At 42.7% G+C, this 22420-nt stretch overlaps 4 protein-coding genes across 4 annotated transcripts in view; 3 read left to right on the forward strand and 1 right to left on the reverse strand.

Moving 5' to 3' along the window:
* The first annotated feature begins 1748 nt into the window (after positions 1–1748).
* Positions 1749–8119, forward strand: lgals9l3 (lectin, galactoside-binding, soluble, 9 (galectin 9)-like 3). The gene is made up of 9 exons (XM_080526857.1): positions 1749–1918; positions 2278–2366; positions 3233–3440; positions 3902–4021; positions 4290–4517; positions 5255–5287; positions 5402–5490; positions 6077–6233; positions 6853–8119. The coding sequence occupies exons 1-9, from the start codon at positions 1883–1885 to the stop codon at positions 6997–6999; spliced, it is 1107 nt and encodes a 368-aa protein (XP_080382983.1). The 5' UTR covers positions 1749–1882; the 3' UTR covers positions 7000–8119.
* Positions 8120–8610: 491 nt separating this feature from the next.
* Positions 8611–9360, forward strand: LOC308154095 (phospholipid scramblase 2-like; the record flags this gene model as incomplete). Its single annotated transcript, XM_080527273.1, has 1 exon — positions 8611–9360. The coding sequence occupies one exon, from the start codon at positions 8611–8613 to the stop codon at positions 9358–9360; it is 750 nt and encodes a 249-aa protein (XP_080383399.1).
* Positions 9361–11542: 2182 nt separating this feature from the next.
* Positions 11543–12229, reverse strand: LOC308154096 (phospholipid scramblase 1-like; the record flags this gene model as incomplete). The annotated part of the gene is made up of 1 exon (XM_080527274.1): positions 11543–12229. One exon carries the CDS (start codon positions 12227–12229, stop codon positions 11543–11545), a length of 687 nt encoding a protein of 228 aa, XP_080383400.1.
* A 5971-nt stretch (positions 12230–18200) lies between these two features.
* Positions 18201–22420, forward strand: part of myo18ab (myosin XVIIIA b) — a gene marked incomplete at both ends in the record, with an annotated part of 87012 nt that continues 82792 nt past the window's right edge. Inside the window, one exon of the mRNA XM_080525489.1 lies at positions 18201–19232. Within this exon, the coding sequence (XP_080381615.1) occupies positions 18201–19232 (1032 nt within the window). The remainder of the gene's footprint in view (positions 19233–22420) is intronic.

The following is a 22420-nucleotide window of genomic DNA, read 5'->3' on the forward strand; positions in this document are numbered from 1 at the left end:
GGATGGAACGATTATATTTCAAAACAAACTTTAACTCCCCGAGGGCTCCGACTACTGCCAAGTCTATCTGGGTTTATTTGCAAGGACCTTCGCCTGTAGGCCTACAGTGTTATGGAAAACGAAGGTTTCTGCCGAATGCTGCAACACTGGAACCACGATATTACATACCAGTTAACACAGATATCTGCAAAATCATGCAATGCCTACCAAATACTGACATGTCAATCCGGACGGTAATATAATTATCAGAGTTTGGTTTTAGTTTTAGTATTCAGTTCAATGTGTGACTGACCTCATGTCGTTTTGCTCCATTCTTCTTCTGATCGTCCTCAGCGAAACATTGAGTATACCGGCAACATCTGTCGCTGATATGCCCAAGTTGACGTAGAACTCAATTAAACTGAACGGGACGTCCAATTTTGGACGGCCCGGTCGGCCAGTGGTGATGATCCCAGTCTCGGGTGCTGTTGCGTTTGGCATCGTTAATGTCAACAAATGTTCCTGTTGAATGGTCATCAAGGCGGTTACCGTTACTTGAGGAAATTCTACACCCATAGCAGCAGAGATTTGCCCCATTCTATCCAACAGCCACTCTACGCGGTAGAACACAAAATCGTTAGACACTGTGTTTTGCTCCGTCTGAAGTTGGAGGCCACGGATTTCTCGTCGTACAATCTCAAATGCGTCCATGTTGTTAACCTTATGATATGATAAATGCTAGGCTAATACTATAAGGCTATTATAAGGAAAAGGCTCGTGGAAAGGCTGGAGACACACAACAGGCAACACGTGCAGCAACCGGAAAGGGCAGAACCTATGGCTGGAACCGGAAGGTTGTATTCCATTCCGATGTAGGTGCCATAATACCTACATCGGAATGGAATACAATGCAAATTAGATCGGATTTACATAGGATATCGAAAAGCAATGCAAATGAGTAACCGGATATCGAAAAGCAATGCAAATGAGTACCCAGAACCTATGGGCGGATACTAATTTGCATATGGGCGGATACTAATTTGCATTGTATTTGCAAGTGCCTATTTGCAAGTGCCATAATACCTACAGCGCTCAAATGTAATACACATGCAGAATGGAATACACTCGTGACCAAATACAATACACATGCTAGAATGGAATACGCTGCGCTCAAATGTAATACACATTGCTTTTATTTTGGCACAAACATTCCGTATTTTTGCATTGTATTTGGTGTTACACGTGTATTCCATTCCGATGTGTGTATTGCATTCCGATGTTTGTATTGTATTTAAATCAGGCATGATACACCCTCCATAAGTTTGGGCTACAGTCTAACAAGTGAATGTTGCACATATTGTTTTCTCACTGTGAGGTATGAGTCATATATTTTGGAAAGGATGGTACTGTGGTTGGTTTCCTGTCATTTTGTAGCAATTGTTCTATAACTGAAACTCAGCCTTTCTTCTGGGTAACGGAGAATAAGTTGTCAGTGCATTTATAGAATAAAGAGAAATAGGAGAACCTGTACAATTAACCTACAAACGACAGGTTGATGTTATTATGTAGGCTATTATGTGTAAAGGACATGGTGAGTTACCTCTATACACAGAGAACACTGTCCAAATGACTCAACGTCATGTGATTTCTAGTTAATAAATGTTTAGCCTAACTATAAAACAACGGTTCCTGTTCCTCCCACATTTCAACACATCCTACTTAGGTAGAAAGAGAAACTAGAGTCATGGGGAAGTTAGAGGCATGGGGGTCATAGAGGCATGGGGAAGTTCTATTCGTGAGAATAAAGCATCACCCTCCCACAGATCATTCAGTGCCAAACATCGTCAGTGGAAAACCAAAGCAAAACTTTACTTGAGGATTGCGGAACTACAGCTCCAAAGAAATGGCATTTTGCAACCAACAACCATTCTATAATCCGGTAAATTAAGATATTTTAATTTACACAATAGTTGTTTGTCTGTAGCCTACAACATGTAGATACATTAATTCTGGAAAACGTTACATTTCATGAGCGGGGGGTGGGCGTTACATCTGGAAACCATCTTGCGATCGTGCGCAAAATGCGCACGTTATTTACTGTTTTAGGAATGTTTAGATAATCAACTGGATGATAAAAAAAAACAAATTCAAATAATCAGCGAGGCTTTGATGTTATGGTTAAAATATAAATTCGTTGTTTCTGTTTTGCATGATTAGCGCGGCCTTATAGGTAAAGGCGGAATCTCATCAGAGAGCATTATCACATGTTTATTCAAATTGAACTTCTGTCCGTTTTAGCGAACCCCTTTCACAGGCTCTATCCAAGGCGGCTTGCAAGAAGGGAAAATCATCACTATCACTGGAAGCGTCCAGCCTGGGGCGGACAGGTGAGTCATGTGATGGCAGCATTGTTATGTTTCATTGAAGGGTTTATAAATGCTTTATTTTGTATTGTATTAATTGAAAATGTTATTGGTGTGTCTGTGATAATGATCACATTTTTGGTTAGGCCTACTTTCCACTTCTTCTAGTTTGCAAAGAACATCCTGTAGCTTAACCACAGGTGGCTTTTCTCAGAAGGGGGGCCGGGTTCCTGTGGCTTGCCTGAGTAGGCTACAATGTTCATCTCGCCTGCTGTTTTGGGCTCACTTCATGAGACTTCTGTGCGCACAGAATAAACACGAAATCTGTTTGATTCAAATCCAGACCTCTTTATTTCATCGGCTCCCCAATAAGGAATATATATTAATTTCCATAACAGTCAACAGTATTGTAATGCAACCTGTCCCTCTCTCCTCAGCCTACTCAACATTTCCCCCTGTTCCAATCATTCACATGGAACCTGATGATAGCCTATTCTCAATCACCTTTAGAGTAATTCCAAATAATGAAATATACTATATTTCAAATTTCAAATACTTGATTATGATGTATACAAATATGACTCCTCTATACCTTATTAACATAAACTGTCATACCTCGTCATGAACTAATCGTTTTCATAAATGGCTGTGCTTTTTACAGGAAAGTGTAGCAGTCATCTCCCTTAAATAAACAAACACACATACACACACACACACACACACACACACACACACACACACACACACACACACACACACACACTCTCTCTCTATCTATCACACACACACACACACACACACACACACACACACACACACACACACACACACACACACACACTCTCTCTCTCTCTCTCTTTCTCATTCTGTTTCTTTGTCCCTTTCATCAGGTTCCATGTGAATTTGCAGTGTGGGTCTCGGGCAGGGGCAGACATTGCCCTTCATTTTAACCCTCGCTATGACAGTTATCCAGGATATGTAGTGGCCAACACCTTCCAGCAGTCCAAATGGGGGACAGAGGAACGGAACCAACAGTCCCCCTTCCCCGCAGGCTCCGGTTTCAGCCTCATCATCACAGTCCAGCGTGATGCTTACCAGGTCTAATGACTTCTCTGCTACTGTAGATGACACATTAGTATGCACTAACTATTACTGACCTCAGATGCAAAACAACCCTTTTTAAGGGTGATAACAGAGCTTTGACATGATTACAGAGGGGTAAATGACTCATAAACAAAGCTTGAGCAGGATTGTGTTCTTATTCATTCTGTGCATGTCCTAATCTATAGTCACATTTTCTTTTTCGCTTTATTTATTTTATTTTATTTTATCTCAATTTCTTTAAGTCCATTTAGGAAACAATATTAAATGAAATCAATCAATTGGGAAGAAAACCTACTAGCTGGCATAGGCCTATGTGTTGAATTTCAATTTAGCATCTGAACTGACTGCATATTAGAATGGGTTAGGGTCAAATCATATTCACATTGTAGTTGGAGAGACACCTGTTCTCTTGCTCACTCTCCTGCTCAAGGTCATTCTCTCCCCTCTCCCCTCAGTTGAATGCTAATGGGAACCACTTCATGACATACAAGCATCGTATCCCTTTTAATATGGTGGACACCATCTCAGTGGGTGGGAAAGTGGAGATAACCTCTATCTTCTTCCAAAATCCTCAGGTGGGTACATAACAACATTGGTAGGTGTTTTAACAGCTACATGCTGTTAAAACCTAATAGACTTTTAAGAGAAACCACAAACCTTTTCTCTTGAGCTTTTAATGGTATATTTTTATGCAGAGTAGTTACAGTATATCTGGGTAAAAACATTATATGAGCTGGTATTTTAGTTTGGATTATGTGTGTTTACATCATTAATCGAAACGGTCAATTAAGAATTAGATTATTTTATTTTTTTACGAAACTAATGTATCATTTTCTCCTTCAGCCCCACTTTCCTTCACAACCAGCATTTCCTGGATACCCCGCTTTTCCTGGACAATCAGGATTCCCGGTTTGTCCAGGATTTCCTGGACAACCAGGATTCCCTGCACAGCCAGGTTTTCCTGGACAACCAGGATTCCCTGCACAACCAGGATTCCCTGGACAACCAGGATTCCCTCCTCAACCAAGTTATCCTGGACAACCAGGATTCCCTGCACAGCCAGGATTTCCGGTGGGACGATCTACCAAACATGATAAACCTTTTCAATCTTTGCCTTAATGTTTATTACAAGCGCACCTAGTGGTGACTAAAACAATTGTATGAGTTAGATCTAGGAAAATATTCTTAAATATGTAACTGCCTGGCATCGGAAATCGTTGTGAGCCAGTATTACAGTGAACGACAGTGAGCGTCAATAAGACAGGGTCAATTTCCTCTCAAGGAAAGGATGTTGAAGTGGCATAATTCAGAAAGGTAGACTGCTTCTAACAACTTACTAACCCTAACCCTTGTAGCTCCCCTTTTTCTTCTAAAAATACAATGAGAGACCATGCATATTTAGAGCGATTTCAGGGAAAGGAAGGGGTTACCTTATTTTGATAAATCCACTTTCATTCCTATGAGCAGGAAATTACCCTTTCCAAAACACGTATGCTCTAACTAACAAAGATTTGTGTAAGAGAAATAGTAATTTCTGCTTCAGGTGATCATTGGCTGTTAATGAGAACCATGTAAAAAAGTGTTTTTTACAATACTTCCTTTTTTAGTGATTTTGCTCTGTCATATTACAGTACAGTAGGTGCAGCTTGCTTTTATCTTTATGGTCTGGTTAAGTACGTACCTGTTCTTCCCCTTTCTCTGTAGGAGCCTGGAGTAGGCAGTACTTTACTGTTTAGTGACTGTACTGTATGCTTCTGTGGCTATATCACCTGACATTGCCACCTATCTCCTCCTATCTCTCCTTGCAGGCACCTCCTCCATATGTCCAGCCATCGGTCTCTGTAAGAAGCCTTTTCCTTTGTTGTACATTTACAACGTAATTCTACATTGTAAATGGTGGCAAACTTTATTGGCCACTGTAAGTGGTTCATTCTTAATCTTCCCTTTACATTTAGGTTTTGCCATATAAGTGTGCCATCAATGGTGGACTCTACCCTGGCAGGACAATCACCATCCAGGGGGTGGTTAACCCAGACGCTAAAAGGTCTGGAGTTGTCTTGTCTTTTTGAATAATACTTTGCATTTATTATGGGATTTATTATGTTTATGCAGCATAGAAGATGTCTATGCTAGGTTCCCGTCTCTGCTGTAGGAACAGAGGTCATATCCTCATTCTTGATGTTTATGATGTTATTATAGTTCTAGAAAGTTAAGCACACTGTAGCTTGCTCGTTTTGATAAATCCCGCGAGATTTATAAAAAATAAGCCTGGATTATCCTTAAACAGTGTTGATGGAATACCTCCCAGGTTCTCAGAGTGAATAAATAAACGTAGAAAAGAAAATAACACCCTGATAAAGGTCTGTTGACTGGAACAAAGGTATCTTTCCATATAAATGTGAAGTAGCAAGAAAGCCAGTGTGCTTGAGTTTTTTCCCTTTTCTATTATGTTATTATGGACGTCATTATGGGCTAGCTAAATGCTATATTTCAGGCAATGCTTATTCAACTCTTGCATGGTATTTCAAGAATATGATATCTGTATGTATATAGTATACTGGGTATTAAATATGAAAGTGCTGGTGTGCTTATATCAGGGCTTAGTGAAACCGGTGTCTTCTTTAACTCAGGTTCGTCGTTAACCTGGGCTTCAACTCAGAGCTTGCGCTGCACTACAACCCCCGCTTTGATGAGAACACTGTCGTGCGTAATAGCAAGCAGAGGGACAAGTGGGGCAGTGAGGAGCGCAGTGGTGGTATGCCCTTCCACAGAGGCCAGCCCTTCACGGTACTGTAGCTACCATCACCTTTGTAATGTTATGCATTCATAATGTTACTTGTTTTTATTCACAAGACTGTTACTGTAGTTAAGAAACAACAGGGTCAAAAGACAAGTAAATGATCTTGAAAATGTTCCATCCTCAATGAGCCTACATCATATTGTGAACAAGGCGCACCTGCAAAAGAGGCCTTGGTCTCAGTGTGTTTCCCCTATATACAGTCATGGACAAAAATATTGGCACCCCTGCACTTCTGTCAGATAATGCGCCATTTCTCCCAGAACATTGTTCCAATTACAGATGCTTTGGTATTCACATGTTTATTTCTTTTGTTTGTATTTCAAGCATGTAATGCTCCTTTAATTTGTATTTAAATTCACCTGTGGCAAGTTACAGTGCAGGGGTGCCAATATGTTAGTCCATGACTGTAAATGAATTGCTAGCTTTCGAGAATCAAGTGCAACTAGTTTGTGACTGAGTGACGCCTGTTACAGGAGTTGTAATGTATTTTGTGCTCAGTTTAGCACTACTTGTTCAAACAAAATGGACCCTTCTGTCTGTGACAATTAGGAAGATAATCCCCTTTAAAGATGCTGCACTGTTCTAAGACTTGTCTTGTTGTTTCAGCTGACGATCTCCTGTGAAGCTCAATCCTACCGAATTGTGGTCAATGGGACTCAGACCAACAGCTACAAGCACCGGCACACCCACTTGCAGAAGATTAACGTCCTGGAGGTCGCCGGTGACCTCCGTTTGACCTCTGTGATGGTTTAGAGCTGTGGTTTACAGTCTACTTTGGAGACTGTAGAATTTTCTTGATTGTCAGAAAGTCTGTCCCCCTCAACTCCTCTTGTCCTCCGTGACGAGGAAACCGATAAGTGGTTGCCATATTTAGTAGCATATCAATTGTACAACAGGTGGCTAGAGAAGTCTCCTCGCCTCCTCTGCAAGCTCCTCCACTGAAGGATACATGTATCCTCATACGGAAGAGTTTTCAGGGATTCTACTTACATGTCAAACCCTTACTCCCTTTACTACAGAAGTTACGCTTTATATTACTTGATCATAAAAATTAATCATGAAGATTCAAGATCAACAAATTGCAAAGCAAAGTGCATTTTACAGTAATTATTTTCATTACAAACAAAGATTGAACATGTGTGAGTGTGTGAGGGGAAATAAACTTTCCTCCAGCCAAGTTGACTAGCGGATGAGAAATTACATTAATATAATGTGCACTAAATGATCAATCATGTTCCCTTTTACTTGATTAACCACTCATTGGATATACATATTTACCATCCACAGGTGAAGGTAATGATCATTTTAGTTGTGGAATTCTTATAAAAGATCAGGTCATCATATCAGCTTGAGCTATTGTAAAATCGTTCATGACATTAACAAAACGTGACACATTAAGAGGGGCAAATTAGTAGATGATGGACATTATAGATATGAGTGTGTTCATATTTCAGTGTGGTTGCTTTAGTCTACACACATGCTTCAGTGCTACACAGCATTTATTAAGTCATTTCAGTAAGTCTATCCCATGCAGAAGAGAATCACGGAGGAGAGGATCCCAGGATTACCAAAAATGTATAAAAGGCCGGTGTCTGTGATTGGGGCTGCTTTCTAATACTTGAGAAGATCCGTCAGATTTCCTTACTTCGATGCATTTTTCAGATTTGTTTTTATTGTATATAATTCAATTGATATTATCTCTCACCATTAGTGACTATTGGGTTAGATTCAGGTAAACACATCTATGCATAGTTTAGAACCAACTACAAATTGGACACTATTTACTCTAGTATACTCTAAACAACTGAGCCATCACATTGTATGTGTGTTCATTTGAAGATGTATTTATGTTTGTCATAACTATAATAACAGAAAAAATAAATGTAAAAAAAAAAATATCTTATTTGTTTTTCTGTTTTGTGAAGCATTACCGTTGCAATTTTCCAACACAATGAATGTGTATTAGAATAACGTTTATGATTACAATAGAAGTCACTTAGAGATCTTGTGTTCTGTTTGGCCTCTTGATCAGGCTGTTTTTGTAAATGAACACGGTGGGAGCAGATGATCCAATTAATTAATTCGCCTAGGCCTATCAGTTTACATTTTAATAAAACACTTAAAAGTTTAAAACATAACATAGGAATCAATCCAATTGTTTTTGTTTTTTATGTGTTGAGAAATGTTTATTATTATTGACAAAGGACAAGTTTACAACAGAAAGACAAATGTACGAGCAATTATTATCTTTTTAAATTTGTTTTGTTTTCATTTATGACAAAGCGTCTCCTCATTTCCATGGCAACCCCTGAAAATAGAGGACGCTCTGACCAAATACCACAGACTGCCGTTTACTCCGTCGAGATGCTGCCCAGGCATAATGCTGTCCACCCCGCACCCACACTATCCCCAGGCTATGTCCCTCCTCATGTTCCAGTTATGATGCAGCCAGCTCCTCGCGGAACCCGTAACTGCCCTCCAGGACTGGAGTACCTGACTCAGATCGGCCAGCTTCACATCCAACAGACGGTTAATCTGGCTGAAGAGGTTCTGGGCTGCGAGGCGAACAACGAGTACACCGTGAAGAGCAGTTTAGGGCAACAGGTGTTTTCTGTAGCTGAAGAGAACGACTGTTGCACTCGCCAGTGCTGTGGCTCCAGCCGACCTTTCACCCTTCATGTCCAGGATAACTTCGGGCGCAAAGTGTTGACCCTGACACGCCTCCTTAAGTGCAGCGCATGGTGTTTCCCCTGCTGCCGCCAAGAGCTGGAGGTGCAGACTCCCTCTGGGGACCCCATAGGGTACGTGGTGCAGGACTGGCACCCTTGCCGGCCCACATTTACCGTGCAAAACGAGAGGAGAGAGACTCAGCTAAGGATCCGGGGGCCACTGCGTCTTTATTTAAACTGCGGGGATGTCACTTTTGAGGTGATGTCTCTGGATGAGTCGGTAGTGGTTGGACGGATCCGTAAGCAGTGGACGAGGTTCCTGTGGGAATCTGTCAGAGATGGAAGTAATTTAGGAATAACATTTCCAGTGGACCTAGATGTGAAGATGAAGGCGTTGCTGCTGGGAGCGTGCTTCCTCCTGGATTTCATGTATTTTGAGGAATAATCCAGACAAAAATGATTGACTTTGTTTTCTGGTAAACTGTAAAGCACTCTTGAGCGTCAAATAAAACTGAAGATATTTGAACTGAAATGGACCGAAAGGTTTCACTGGATTTTTTTTACACCCGGTCTTTTGATGGAGCAGCTAGGCTACTGTGTAGCTTCTGTACTGTGCTGAGTTCTTCTTGCAGGACGCTCTATTGCTGCAAACAATGTAACACTTTATCATATAGGCACAACTTATCATATCGGCTTTCACCCAAAAAATGAAAATCGTCCTATTGTCATGACTCATGACATGGCTTATTATTGATCAATAACATGTCTTCATTTAAAATTACCCCCTGGCCATGCCCTCACCTTATTTCTTATGAGTCTCTGTTGTATGGAGGGTGGATCGTGCCACATTCAAATGCAATACACACATCGGAATGCAATACAGCAAACATGTATAAAGAGATTAAAATGGCCAGTGGCCGGGATGGGGGAGATGGCATATGGTAAGAAGAGGGATGTGGCCATAGTAATTAATACATATCTACCATTCTCTGAAGAGAAAGTGATAAAAGATAATAGGAGAAGATATGTAATAGTTGACCCTATTACATTAACCATAGCTAAAGGTAAAGAATCTTTTTTTCATTTCATACCTACTAGTTTACTCTAACGAATTAAAATGATTAACAAGCATAATGGCACAGAGAATGCAGAGATGTGTAGAAATGTCTACTGTGTCATGATTACAAAGATACCACTTGAACACACACACTGTGACACATTGGTCACACGCGCGGGCGCGTGAAACACACACACACACACAACAGTTTCAGATCTACTAACGGGTCTTCGTCGTCATCGTTGGCATCGCGAATCATAGCGAATCATAGCGCTACCTATGGCCGAAAAGGGCAGAACCTATGGCCGGAACCGGAAGGAAAATATGGTACCTACATCGGAATGGAATACAATGCAAATTACATCGGATATCGAAAAGCAATTCAAATTAGTACCCAACACTCGAATGTAATACAATGCAAATTACACCGGATATCGAAAAGCAATGCAAATTACACCGGATATCGAAAAGCAATGCACATTATTACACCGACACTCGAATGGAATACACTCATCACCAAATGTAATACGCTGCGCTCAAATGTAATACACATGCTCAATGGAATACACTCGTGACCAAATGTAATACGATGCGCTCAAATGTAATACACATGCGCAATGGAATACACTCATGACCAAATGTAATACGATGCGCTCAAATGTAATACACATTGATTTTATTTTGGCACAAATATGCCGTATTTTTGCATTGTATTTAGTGTTACACGTGTATTGCATTCCGATGTGTGTATTGCATTCCGATGTGTGTATTGCATTTGAATGTGGCACGATCCACCCTCCATAATTAATGCAAGCAAGCAGAGTAGGGAGTGCTTACTCCTACAGGTGGAGTGCCCAAATGCAACGTCAAAATGAATGACTGCTGCCCTGGGACCTAAAATACGACTCTTTTAATGAAAACAAACAAACGGTTTACATGCACTTTTATTTTTATATTTTCACTGTCCTTTTCGTTGGGTAAGCACTGCTTACCCTGCTTATATGGACGACACGTCCTTGATACACACACGCACGCACGCGCACACGCTAACACTCATCCACTAGATGGCAGCCTGCCTTGGCCAGGCAGACGTGACAGAGTACAACTTAATATATTGATTAGTTTTTAGTCGTAAAATGTGACATTCTTACCAGCAATCTCTCTATAAGTGACTATGTCCACCAGGCAATAAATACAATTGAAAGAATCAAAACAAATTTCATTTTATTTAATCAAGACATGTATTTAGTCAAAAGATTGAGTAAATAATGTGATTTTGATTGAGTTGAGCCTAAACTTAACATACATTATTTGAACTGAATTAGATGGTGTAGTCTATGAGGTGGATTTATTATTTTTTTGTATTTCCTATTGTTTCTCCCTCTCCTAATCTGTCCCCACTCTTTCGCTTCTAAATACACTTAGAAATATATACTATATATCTCTTAGGGGTGCAATCTATCATGTCTATGTTCCCCCCCAAAATAGGAAACGTCAATTCAGACACACTGCAAAAAAAAAAAAAATGTTAGTAGACAATGGTACCATTAAATAATTTATGGTAAGGGGCCTATTGATCAGATTTTTTCACTTGCTCAAAAAACATGAAATCGATGAGGAAGCAAGCTCCCAATAGAACCGCCTTTGCCCTCACATCCAGGTCCATGGGAAATGAAATTCCAAAGTTATCTGCATCGGTGTAGGATTCCTGCATGAACCCGGTCCAATGCTTACTAATCTGTCCTACCACCACTGACTCGTCCAAAGACATCACCTCAAATTGTACGTCCCCCCAGCAACTACAGGCAAACAGTGGCCCTTGGATCCTTAGCTGAGGCTCCTTCCTGTCATCCAGCACAGTAAATTTTGGCAGGTAAGGGTGCCACTCCTGCACCACGTACCCTATGGGGTTACCAGGGGGACTTTGCACCTCTAGCTCTTGGAGGCAGCAGGGGAAACAGCATGAGCTGCACGCTAGAGGCCGTGTCAGGGTCAACATTTCCTGCCCAAAGTTATCCTGGACATGAAGGGTGAAAGGCCGACTGGGGCCACAGAACTGGAGAGTGCAACAGTCATTTTCTTCCGCTACGGAAAACACCTGTTGGCCTAAACTATTCTTCACAATGTATGCATTGTTTATCTCCAAGCTCAGAACCATTTCAGCCAGATGAACTATCTGATGTACGAGGAGCTGGTCGATCTGAGTCAGGTACTCCAGTCCTGGTGGGCAGTTGGGGATTCTGTAAGGGGCTGGCATCATAACTGGAACCTGAGGGGGCACATAGCCTGGGGGTGCTCCTGGGTTTGTGGGTGCAGGGTGGACAGCATTATGGCCAGGCTGCATCTCTACAGAGTAAACTGGAGTCTGGGCCAGCTGTCCTGGGCCTGGAGGTCCTATGTGTCCTTGGAATGCCATGGGAAGGAGGCCTTTCCAATAGGCTAGAACCACCATAAATAAAAAAGATTACAAAATTACACAATGACAAAATTAACTATGACAATGACATCAGCATGAATATACAATACCTAACTTTGGTATGATTCAATTAGGGTTAATTAAAGGTACACTCCTGCATATTTTCAACCGTTTGGACCTCATGGGACAGGAGGGCACACATTTCCATACCCACAAGCAAAAACTCAGGAATTGTGTGGGCCTATTTTGCGTTGGTGCACCCTGTTCACACCCGCACTGTGGACAACATATGCTATGCAATACAGAGAACAGCTCTCATAAGGCCTATACAAACATAATCTTGGTTATAACAATATTAGTTATTTCTTAATATCCACATGTCTAACAATATATATAACAGGATATTATCTTGTTATACTTATATAACCTAACCTAATTGAACTCAGTCCTTTGAGTGAAACAAGAGGTGAAACGTTTCTTGCTGGTCCATTTCAGCAGTGATGAGGTCTCAGCCATATTGCTTTCACAGCATCATCATTCATTGGAACTCAGGCCAATTAACTGCTTTGCACTTTAATAGCACATTGAACTGCAAAACAGACCTAAAGTGAACTGAACCCAGACCCCCTCCTGAAATGGTCTCAGTTCAGTTTGCTTTAGTGGTGTCTGAGTTCAATTGGAGCATTCACATATGCATGAACATTTTGGTTCATGCATTTGAGTTCACAACAATAGGCTGAAGGAACCAAGTGTGAAAATACCCAGAAAAGTCCCTGAAATTGCCCAGCAAGAGAACTGAATGAAGAGAGTCATCATTCAGCAGAGGGGAGTATGAATACAAAACTAACTGAGTTAATTTACATTTTTGTTCAGGCAAACCTTTATATCATGTCATTTTTGTGGGTTCATGTCCTCAGTGGTAGCAGCAGAGCAGTCCTGTCAAGGTGTTAGCTAGTGTTTGTTAGTTTTGTAAGTCTTTTCTTATTTTTCCGGCCTTTTCGTTAACTTACTTTTTGTAATTATTTACAATCATTATTGTGACCCTCCGACTTCGCCTCCTGAATTGCCCTTTAAACAGACCGGACATGCTACCTTGTTCACAGACTGGAGAGGTGGTCTGAGTTTGGTTCAATTAGCCCTAATAATCGGCTTGCTGAATGACGCAAGCCTGTGACTTCGAAAATAAACCAAGCTTGCATAACACTTACATCTAGCCCTCTATCACAATGAAGGAATAGACCCTTAAAAATCACCTTCTGAATGTGTTAAAAACAATTGTGATAGCCAATCCCCGAGGATAAAAAAGGTCAGAAGAAAGTGAATCTTCATTTAATTGTTTCTCATTTTGTAAAAGATTTTCAGTAAGATCGGATCCTGTTTAAGGATAAATCATTTACGTTCTTATCCAGAGTGATTTACAATAAATAACAATTGTGCTACTAATTTCCAAGAGAGGTGGAGAGGTATCACGCAAACATGTTACATACCTAGGCCTACTCCTGGTTGGGCTACCTGTGACAGGTGATACTGTTTATTTCACAGCCAAGAAAAATGTCTCCCTAGAAACGGCGTAATGTTATACTGTCAGCTCAGCTGCTCAGTCATCTTCTTGAAATGTCGCCAGCACTCTTATCTCACAAAATGTACAATTTCAGCAGAGTTTCTTACTGTCATGACCTACCTTATGATTTACGACTATGTCTTCGCTTCTGTCTTCGGTAGCTATGGATACATAGACGCGTCGCGTGATATAAAGCTGGCAAACACACCTGTCACCCGAGAGTTCATTGCGCATGGGTAAAGTTGAGCGCATCTTGCGAGCGCATCTTGTAGGGTTACACACACACACACACACACACACACACACACACACACACACACGCACACGCACACGCACACGCACACGCACACGCACACGCACACGCACACGCACACGCACACGCACACGCACACACACACACACACACACACACACACACACACACACACACACACACACACACACACACACACACACACACACACACACGCACACCATTTTAATTATTTAATTCAGAATATTAATTTATGTTATCCCAATTTGAAAAATGAAACACTAGTACATTTTTGACTCGAGTGATATACTATTACAGATGCAATCAATGATGTCATCTGCAAGCATCAGAAACGTCTTACAGATGAATAAATGAAAAACATTATACTTTGAATACATAATAATATTCAACCGATCTAAAGTGTATATCACTGTTACAATATTTACAGAAATGCGATGAATAAGGGTAGACACTTTAACACTGAAGTAGTATTAATCATACTTGCAATATAATTGCATATAATAATTGCATAACATTACCATTATCATGGTATCATCAATAACCGTTATTAGTCATCATGAAACTGCTTTGAAGGACCACGTGTCATAAGTGGTATAAACCACTATCATGTTATTTTCATTAGATTACTCATAAACCACGCCCTGAACCAATCCCAACATGAATGAGAAGGACAGGGGTTTAGTTCAGAAAAAGTGATTATACATTTCTTGTGACACTGTCCCAAAAACTGTTTCGATAATAGAGTGGAACGTTATGCCAGCAAAACAGAATCAAGCGATCACAGTCAAGTCAGCTCCAGTCTGAGCAGCCACTGTGGTATGCCTGGCCATGACCTACTAGGACTAGGCTGACCGTGACTGAGTGATCCTCGCATTATTATTATTCCTAATGTGTCTGCATACGTTCCACTCTATTACCGAAACCGTTTTGGGACTGTGTCACTAGCAAATGTACACTTTAATGTGCAGCCTGCAATAAAACAAAGTGGCCAGCAGGAATCACTGTTCGATCGTTTTCGGTGTAAAACGCTGAAAGCAGAATTGTAATCACAGTCAGCGCAGCTGCTTTCGATGCTTTTCCAGTGAGAGAGAGAGAGCTGCACCTATCAACACAGCACCCACACCCACCAACACTGGCAGAGGAGCAATACTGGAAAACGGTGAGTTTTCCCATCATTGGATGAAAACGTTAATACTTGTGTCAAAAGATCAAACGATATCGATGCGGCAGTGTTAGGCTAAGACAATTAAAGGGGCATGGGTTTGGAAGAAGGATTTTTGCTTTGCTTCACATCAGAAAATGAGGGCAGAGAACAGAGGCTGGGGGTGGCCAGCTAATCGTGCAAGCTGAAGATAGCTTACTAAATAACCAACTGCTGAAGCAAGGGAGCATTTTCCTCAATTAGATATTGTAGCCGTGGTCTTTCTCGTACAGAATGTGGTTATGGAATTGTATGTACAGTTGATATTATGTGAACATGCAAATGTTTAACATCAGCTAGATTGCTAGCCTGCTAGCTAGCTTTCTCCCTTTTTGTCCCCTCCTCTGTCCGCTGCATGAAGGGTGACACCTCTTTTACTACCGTTAGATGAGCCTGCTGGTTATTTCAATGGTGCCCTATTGTTGTTTTTACATTGTAGGAACCAAAATATTTGTTGTGTAAATGACACCATGGTCTCATCACGCTTGCTGTTGTAAAAAAAAAAAAAAAAAAAAAAGCTTAGTCATTGGCACAGGGCAACTTTGCAACACAAAGCTGTAGCGCCGAGCTTTATAATTGCGAACATGTATCCAATCGTGTATGTAATAGCTGAATTAATGTCGTTCAATGTTGGTTTGTGGGAAGGTGGGAATGTAATGTAGCAAGCTAGCTAAGGACTGGACTACACATTGGGTCAATAAACTGCATGACAGCCTGCCAGTGCTGATGGCTTTGGGAGCACTTTTGTGATTTGTTCACAAAAGTTGTGCTTTCACTTTCAGGATACAAACAGGGTCGTAGAATTTCATTCTAAGGACATGGAGATAATTATCGTACACCTTGGTTGTACGTGACATTGGAAGTAGAGCTGATTAATTTGAAGCTGTGCAGAGTGTAAACACATCCAGAAAGTAGTATACAGTAGCCTAATACTGTAGGAGTCTCCCAAGCTTTCCCCTTGCAGTGGAATGTCAGAGGTTTTTTGGTAGAGCCAAGTGGGACAGGCATTCCTTACATCTGTCTGGCTGTCCAGTTGGGTTCCAAGTTCTGAAAGTGGCAGCATGTTTTAATCCTTACCCATATGCCCTTCACATCAGGGCCATGCCAGGTGAGCTCTGTACCACCATTTTATGAAACTATACTTTTTATGTAGTCTTTGACAAGTTATGTCATGGTGGTGGCAGCCAAGTGCTTTATGTTCTGTTTGGCTAGCATATTGTGGTCTATGGTCTATTACCGCATTGGTAATAAATGTATTATTACAACAAAATAAATCTCCACTGTGGTGCACATTACTGTACTCGATATTCCATATACTCAGACTACACTTAATGCCTAATTACCACAGAGCTCAATATTACAGTTTTACAGTAGCCTAGGACACTCAGACAAATAGGCCTACATGATTTTCAAGATGGGTACGTCTGCGGGCATCTGAAGGTTGGAACTAAAAATGGAATTAAAAATGAATTGCCCAATAAACCTAAAGCCATTACAAACAATAATAAGAAACTACAGACAGATACTGTATACTAGTATATAGGCCTATATATTTTATTTGCATATATTACATGTCCCTTACGAAGTAGAAATAAATATGGATACAACATTATGCGAACAATGCTTTCTGATAGAATTGCCATCTTCCCATAAAAAAAAACACCAAAGGGTCAGTTCAGATGAGAAATGTTTGAGAATCTGTCCCCTTAATGGAGCTGGTATAAGGCTTGATGTTGGCTAGGGGTTCCTGCTGGGAACTCAGGGAATATCAGAGCTGGAACTTTGAGCCTTCAGACCCCGGTGAAGTGGATTACGTTTTCTCACTGACACTACTACATTTAGGCCTGTGTCTCTCCAACATTGTAATGACAGTTGGGTAGTAATGATAGTTGGGCATCATATCACTAACGGAGACATATAGGAGGCCTACGCCTATTTTGCTTTGGCTCAAATTGATACTGGTTTGTGTATTATTATGAAGGAGGGTGGAATATAAGGCCTAGTCCTAGCCTACATCATGAAAAGTTTGGCTGTTTGGGATTCCGTGCTCTGCTACCCTGTGGAGAGGGAGGTCCGAGTAGCTTGGTGCTGTGGCAAATAGTGTGTAATGAAACCCAGATCTTGGGAATGTATTTCTGCCTGCTGCACCATGTTGAGATGGTCTCTGCTCTGTGGTGAATGATCTCCCCTGATTTTTGAGGGTTTGGCAAAGCACAGCTCTAATGGGAGCCAGGAATGTCATCTCTTTTGCCAAGTTCACTTAAAGTGTTCCTTGGTTGTGATGTGGAATATTTTTTCCATGTTCACTTAATAGTGCTTTGTGTGGCATGCTAATGGGCTGTTGCAAAGTGTTACATCTTTGGTTGCTCTAGAGTCAAGGCCTAGGGTAGCCTATGTGTCAAAGGCTTTCATAGTTGTTTGTTTAGGAATGCAACAGCCAACTGGGAGGGAGGAACATTATGGAACTGGTGTTTATTTGACACAGAATTTAATTTGCTCACCCGTCCACGGCCATGGGAACAATTTATTGTGTGTGATTGAATCATATTTCTGAAACATTAGGGTTGCTACTTATTTTGTCATGTCAGATGTGAAGATTTACTAAATGTGTTGTTTCTCTCACCAGGGCATTTTATTTAGTGGCAGCTTAACCCCTTTTTGGACGTTACAAAAGACCGGACCGAAAACTGGACCTCTGCCTCTGTATGGAAAAATCTTTCTGGTTTGAGGGAACAGGAGCCAAACCGGTGGGACGCACTGCGTGGAGCACCACATCATGTTCAACTTGATCAAAAAGGACAAAGAGAAGGATGGGGGGAGGAAGGAGAAGACAGACAAGAAGGACAAGAAGGATAAGAAGGAGCGGATGTCACCTGCCGAGCTCCGCAGCCTGGAGGAGATGAGCATGCGTCGTGGCTTCTTCAACCTCAAGAGGGAATCCAAGCGGGAGTCCAAGAACAAGCTGGAGATCTCCCACCCCATCCCCATCAAGGTGGCCAGCAGCCATGAGCTCAGCCTCACTGACATCGAGTCTGATGGCCTGAGCAACCGCAGCAGTATGGTCCTGGACGCTGACCAGCTGAGTGCTGCCAGCTCCATGGACGACCTGAAGGGTGAGGGCGGTGACGGCCATCGTGGCTCGGTGAGAGAACGTGTGGCCCACTATGGGTCGCTGGCCAAGCAGAACTCATCTCAGGTGGGCCAGATCATGAAGCGCTTCTCCTTTTCCCAGAGGAGCAAAGAGGAGAGCCCTTCGGAGGCCTCCACGCCCTCAGGCCAGAACTCGGCCGCCCCCTCCCCGCAAGTGGAGACCAAGGTGTTTGACCCGCAGCGCAAGCACAGCCTCCAGCAGCAAACAGGAGCAGCCCCAGCCAAAAAGGTCCGCATTCCTGAGGTGGTGGACAAGACCTTCATGGCTGACCTGCGGCTCCCGGCTGTCATCGCGCCAACTACGCCAGAACCACGTGAGCTGGAACTCCAGCGTCGCAACACCGGTGACTTCGGTTTCTCCTTGCGCCGCACCACCATGCTGGACCGCGGTGCTGATGGAGGGGTCTACCGGCGGGTGGTCCACTTCGCTGAGCCCGGTGCCGGGACCAAGGACCTGGCTCTGGGGCTGGTGCCAGGAGACCGGCTGGTCGAGATCAACGGGCGCAACGTGGAAAACAAGACGCGGGACGAGATTGTTGAGATGATCCGGCAGTCTGGGGACACGGTGAGGCTGAAGGTGCAGCCCATCCTGGAGCTGAGCGAGCTGAGCCGCTGCTGGCTTCGGAACACAGAGGGGCTACGCCGTGAGGCCAGAGATGTAAGTAATCCCTTCCCCTCATCACCCAGACTTACATCCCATTCATACACACGTCTTTTCACAGAGGTGCGTGGTAGAGGCAACCCAAGGGCCATTCCAGTCTTGTGGTGAAGAGGTGTCAGTCGGGCGCCTGTAATGAGTGTACGAGAGCATTTAAAACATGTAATGGTAATGTCATGTAAGAGACGTGGTGCACCAATTCTAATTTGGTGGAGGGCCTCTACCACGATGGATGTGATCGGAGCTGTCAAACTGGCTGACCACAGCTTCTTCCTTCTAACAAATGAGTCAGATTTCTCTCTTACAGGAATACCAACCTATGCAGTGGCTCAAACATTAACCGCCAAGTTTTCCACAGCACAGTTCTCTCAATCTATTCTGAAGTGCAGTCCAGTGCGCTTTGGAACCAGTGAGAAAAAACTCACTTGACAGAGCATTTATTGTAGAGTAAATACAGTGACCTTACCGCTGTTCTCTAGAATTGGAGTGGTATTTATGAGCCATGCTATGTTTCCCCTCTCCATACAGACTGTTTGTGTTTCACCCATGTTTTCCTGTGTCTGAGCGTGATGTGGGAAATGTCATTTTGATGTATACAGATGTTGAAGGGCAATAAAGTCAAGTGGTGGACCATGTTTTTGCCCTGGTTGATATCAGACGCTGTTGAAGTTTATCTTGTATTTTATGCTTCACTTCCCTTTTGATTATCAAATAAGATAGGGTAGTAGAGTTCTCAGCATTGCTGGGTATTTACTTGCGGGTGTACTATTATGCTTGCATGTTAATATGTTAGTGTATGTTATGTTGTGTCTGTGTGAGTAAGCTACTGTACAGGAATTGCTCGCAGTCTAGTTGTGTCTAGTTCAAAGATAACGTTTGGTTGAGTCAAAAAGGGCAGTGCCACCGCAGCTGCGTGTGTGTGTGTGTGTGTGTGTGTGCGTGTGTGTGTGTTTGTGTTTATGTTCGCATTGGATAAGTCTTCTCTCTTTAATCATATTAGCCTAGACCTATTCTACAGTAGCTGAGCTCTCGGTCGTATCACACCTTTGTGTGCATGTGTACATGCACGTGTGTACATCATGTCCCGTATTCATTCAGGAACACCAGACAATGAATCATTTGTACAGTCATCTGCAAATAGTTTGGGTTAGGTCTGGGTTATTTATTATCATATTTTGAGTATCAGTGAGTCTTAAGTGCTCTTGAAAATGATAGCCTATTTCTATCCAAAGTATTTTCCAACAGCTAACCACCTTGTTAGGGGCTAGCCTAGTGGTTTGTGTTGTCTCATTCTCTGCTGGTGCAATAGTGGATTGTCATGGTGTGTTTGAAGGAGCTGCTGCTGCATGCTGGGACAGACGTCCCCTCACTGTCTGCTCCAGGCTGGGAGTAGACCAGCTGCTCTCCTGTTGGCTCAAAAGTTACAGTCCATGTGGCCTGGGATGGTCCAGTGGTCTAGCACCGCGGTCTACAGTGCACACATAATATGTCCATATTATGACCATGTCGGCATGGGTTCGAATCCGGCCCATGCCCTGCTGATATGCCCTGCCCTCATCTCCTTACTTTCCTGTCTATTTTCACTAACTCTATCCAATAAAAAATAAATGTGATGTTAAAAGTTACAGTCCATGAGGGTCCAACTGGAATGAAAGACCTCTAAGCAGGAGACTGTTAGATGCTAGGTAGGTTTTTTACTATTACTGTCTTTAGGAATTCAGGCTGCTCACGATATACCATGTTTCTAAATGGTGCAATTCATTTAGCTTAAATGGTGCTGTGCTAGTAATAGGCTTAAACAGATTTTAGGAGCAAGGTCTATAATGGGCTGCCTTTCAATGTAGTACCTTGAACTAGCCCTACATTCACAGTACTGTGAACTAGCCTACTCATAACCAGACCAAAGAGAAAGGAGGATTATGATTGGGTCCCAGTGAGTCTATGGAATGGAAGTCCCTGATTGGGAGGCGATGAAGGAACACAACGATCTGATTGCAGTCAGGGTCGGGGAGTGTTGGAACACGAAGGAGACTGTAAAGGTCTCTAGGCACAGAGGGAGGTCGACACAGAGGAACGGTGTAATCAACACTTATTTATTTGAACAAACACAGCCCAGCCACGTCACCAACGTGCTGGGGAGAGGTTGTGAGAGTAACGTTCAGTCCCTGGGAATACAGGCGTGCGCCGCTCCGCCACGTCACACCCAGCTGATTCCCCTTTCGGGACTCGATGTCTGCCCCGCATTCACTCCGCCCCCTTTCTGGATCGGTTCACGCTGCTTGGAGCAATCTCTCTCTTTCTCTTTCTGTGTGTGTCCGCCACTCTCCGTCTCCTTTACTCTCCCGAGGGAACAAACACACACAGGTTAAATAGACCAGTAGGATAACGAGTCTGATCACTGACACCTGTCTGCAATCAGCTCATTATCCCCCTCCAACGACAGTCTGGCTCCCTCTGCAGGCCAGAACGCGCCATGCTCCCCACAGAGACTGTGTTGTGTTTAATAAGGTTTACAAAGTATTCACACTCTGGTGAGGCTCAGCATTTCTAGATTCAGATTGTATCTCAAATATCCTGCTCCTGTAGATTTTTGTTACTCTGCTATTTTGGTACACTGAAGCTTGAGGGAAGCGAGGGGGGCATTTGGCACAGGTTAAAGGCCGAGACTAGACCATACTGTAAAGAAAGAAAAGACGTCTGCAAAAGCATGGCACTAACAGGATCTGGCGTGCAGGCTTGTCTCTGATACATAGTCCAGACTTTGCCACTGGGAGGTGAGAACCACAGGTCATGAGAAATAAGCCGCCTTGGAGAGACTTGGAAAAAACCCCACTGGGAATGATCTGTTCTCCCAAAATATGCTTTTCTCACATACCAGTGACATGGTTAGCACCGCAGACCCCCCCCCCCCCCCCCTCAGCCCACCCTTTCTTCCTCATTCTGGAATTTTCTGCATTGTTCTATTTTGGGATTTACCAATAAACAAAGAGGGACTTGCTTTGCTGTGCAGTTTGAGGCCAACCTCCCCCTTTGTGCTGTTTCTGGCCCAGCGCCTGTGTGTGTGTAGCCCACTGCAAGGGAGCAGGGGGAGAGGATCAGAGCCACTGACTTCCACTGCCGCAAGACGTTTAGAGTCTCTGTTTGACAGAGATGATGCAGCTTCATTCTACACCCTGAGTAGTGCATGT

This window comes from Nansenia antarctica (assembly GCF_963989245.1).
Source record: "Nansenia antarctica genome assembly, chromosome: 3".
NCBI lineage: Eukaryota > Metazoa > Chordata > Actinopteri > Argentiniformes > Microstomatidae > Nansenia > Nansenia antarctica.

Bases quoted from the DNA above. Each gene is read 5' to 3' on its own strand.
- lgals9l3 (XM_080526857.1), top strand. From the start codon at position 1,883: ATGGCATTTTGCAACCAACAACCATTCTATAATCCG. The intron at 5,288-5,401 runs GTAAGAAGCCTT...CTTTACATTTAG, and splicing joins ATGTCCAGCCATCGGTCTCT to GTTTTGCCATATAAGTGTGC. The intron at 6,234-6,852 runs GTACTGTAGCTA...TTGTTGTTTCAG, and splicing joins ACAGAGGCCAGCCCTTCACG to CTGACGATCTCCTGTGAAGC.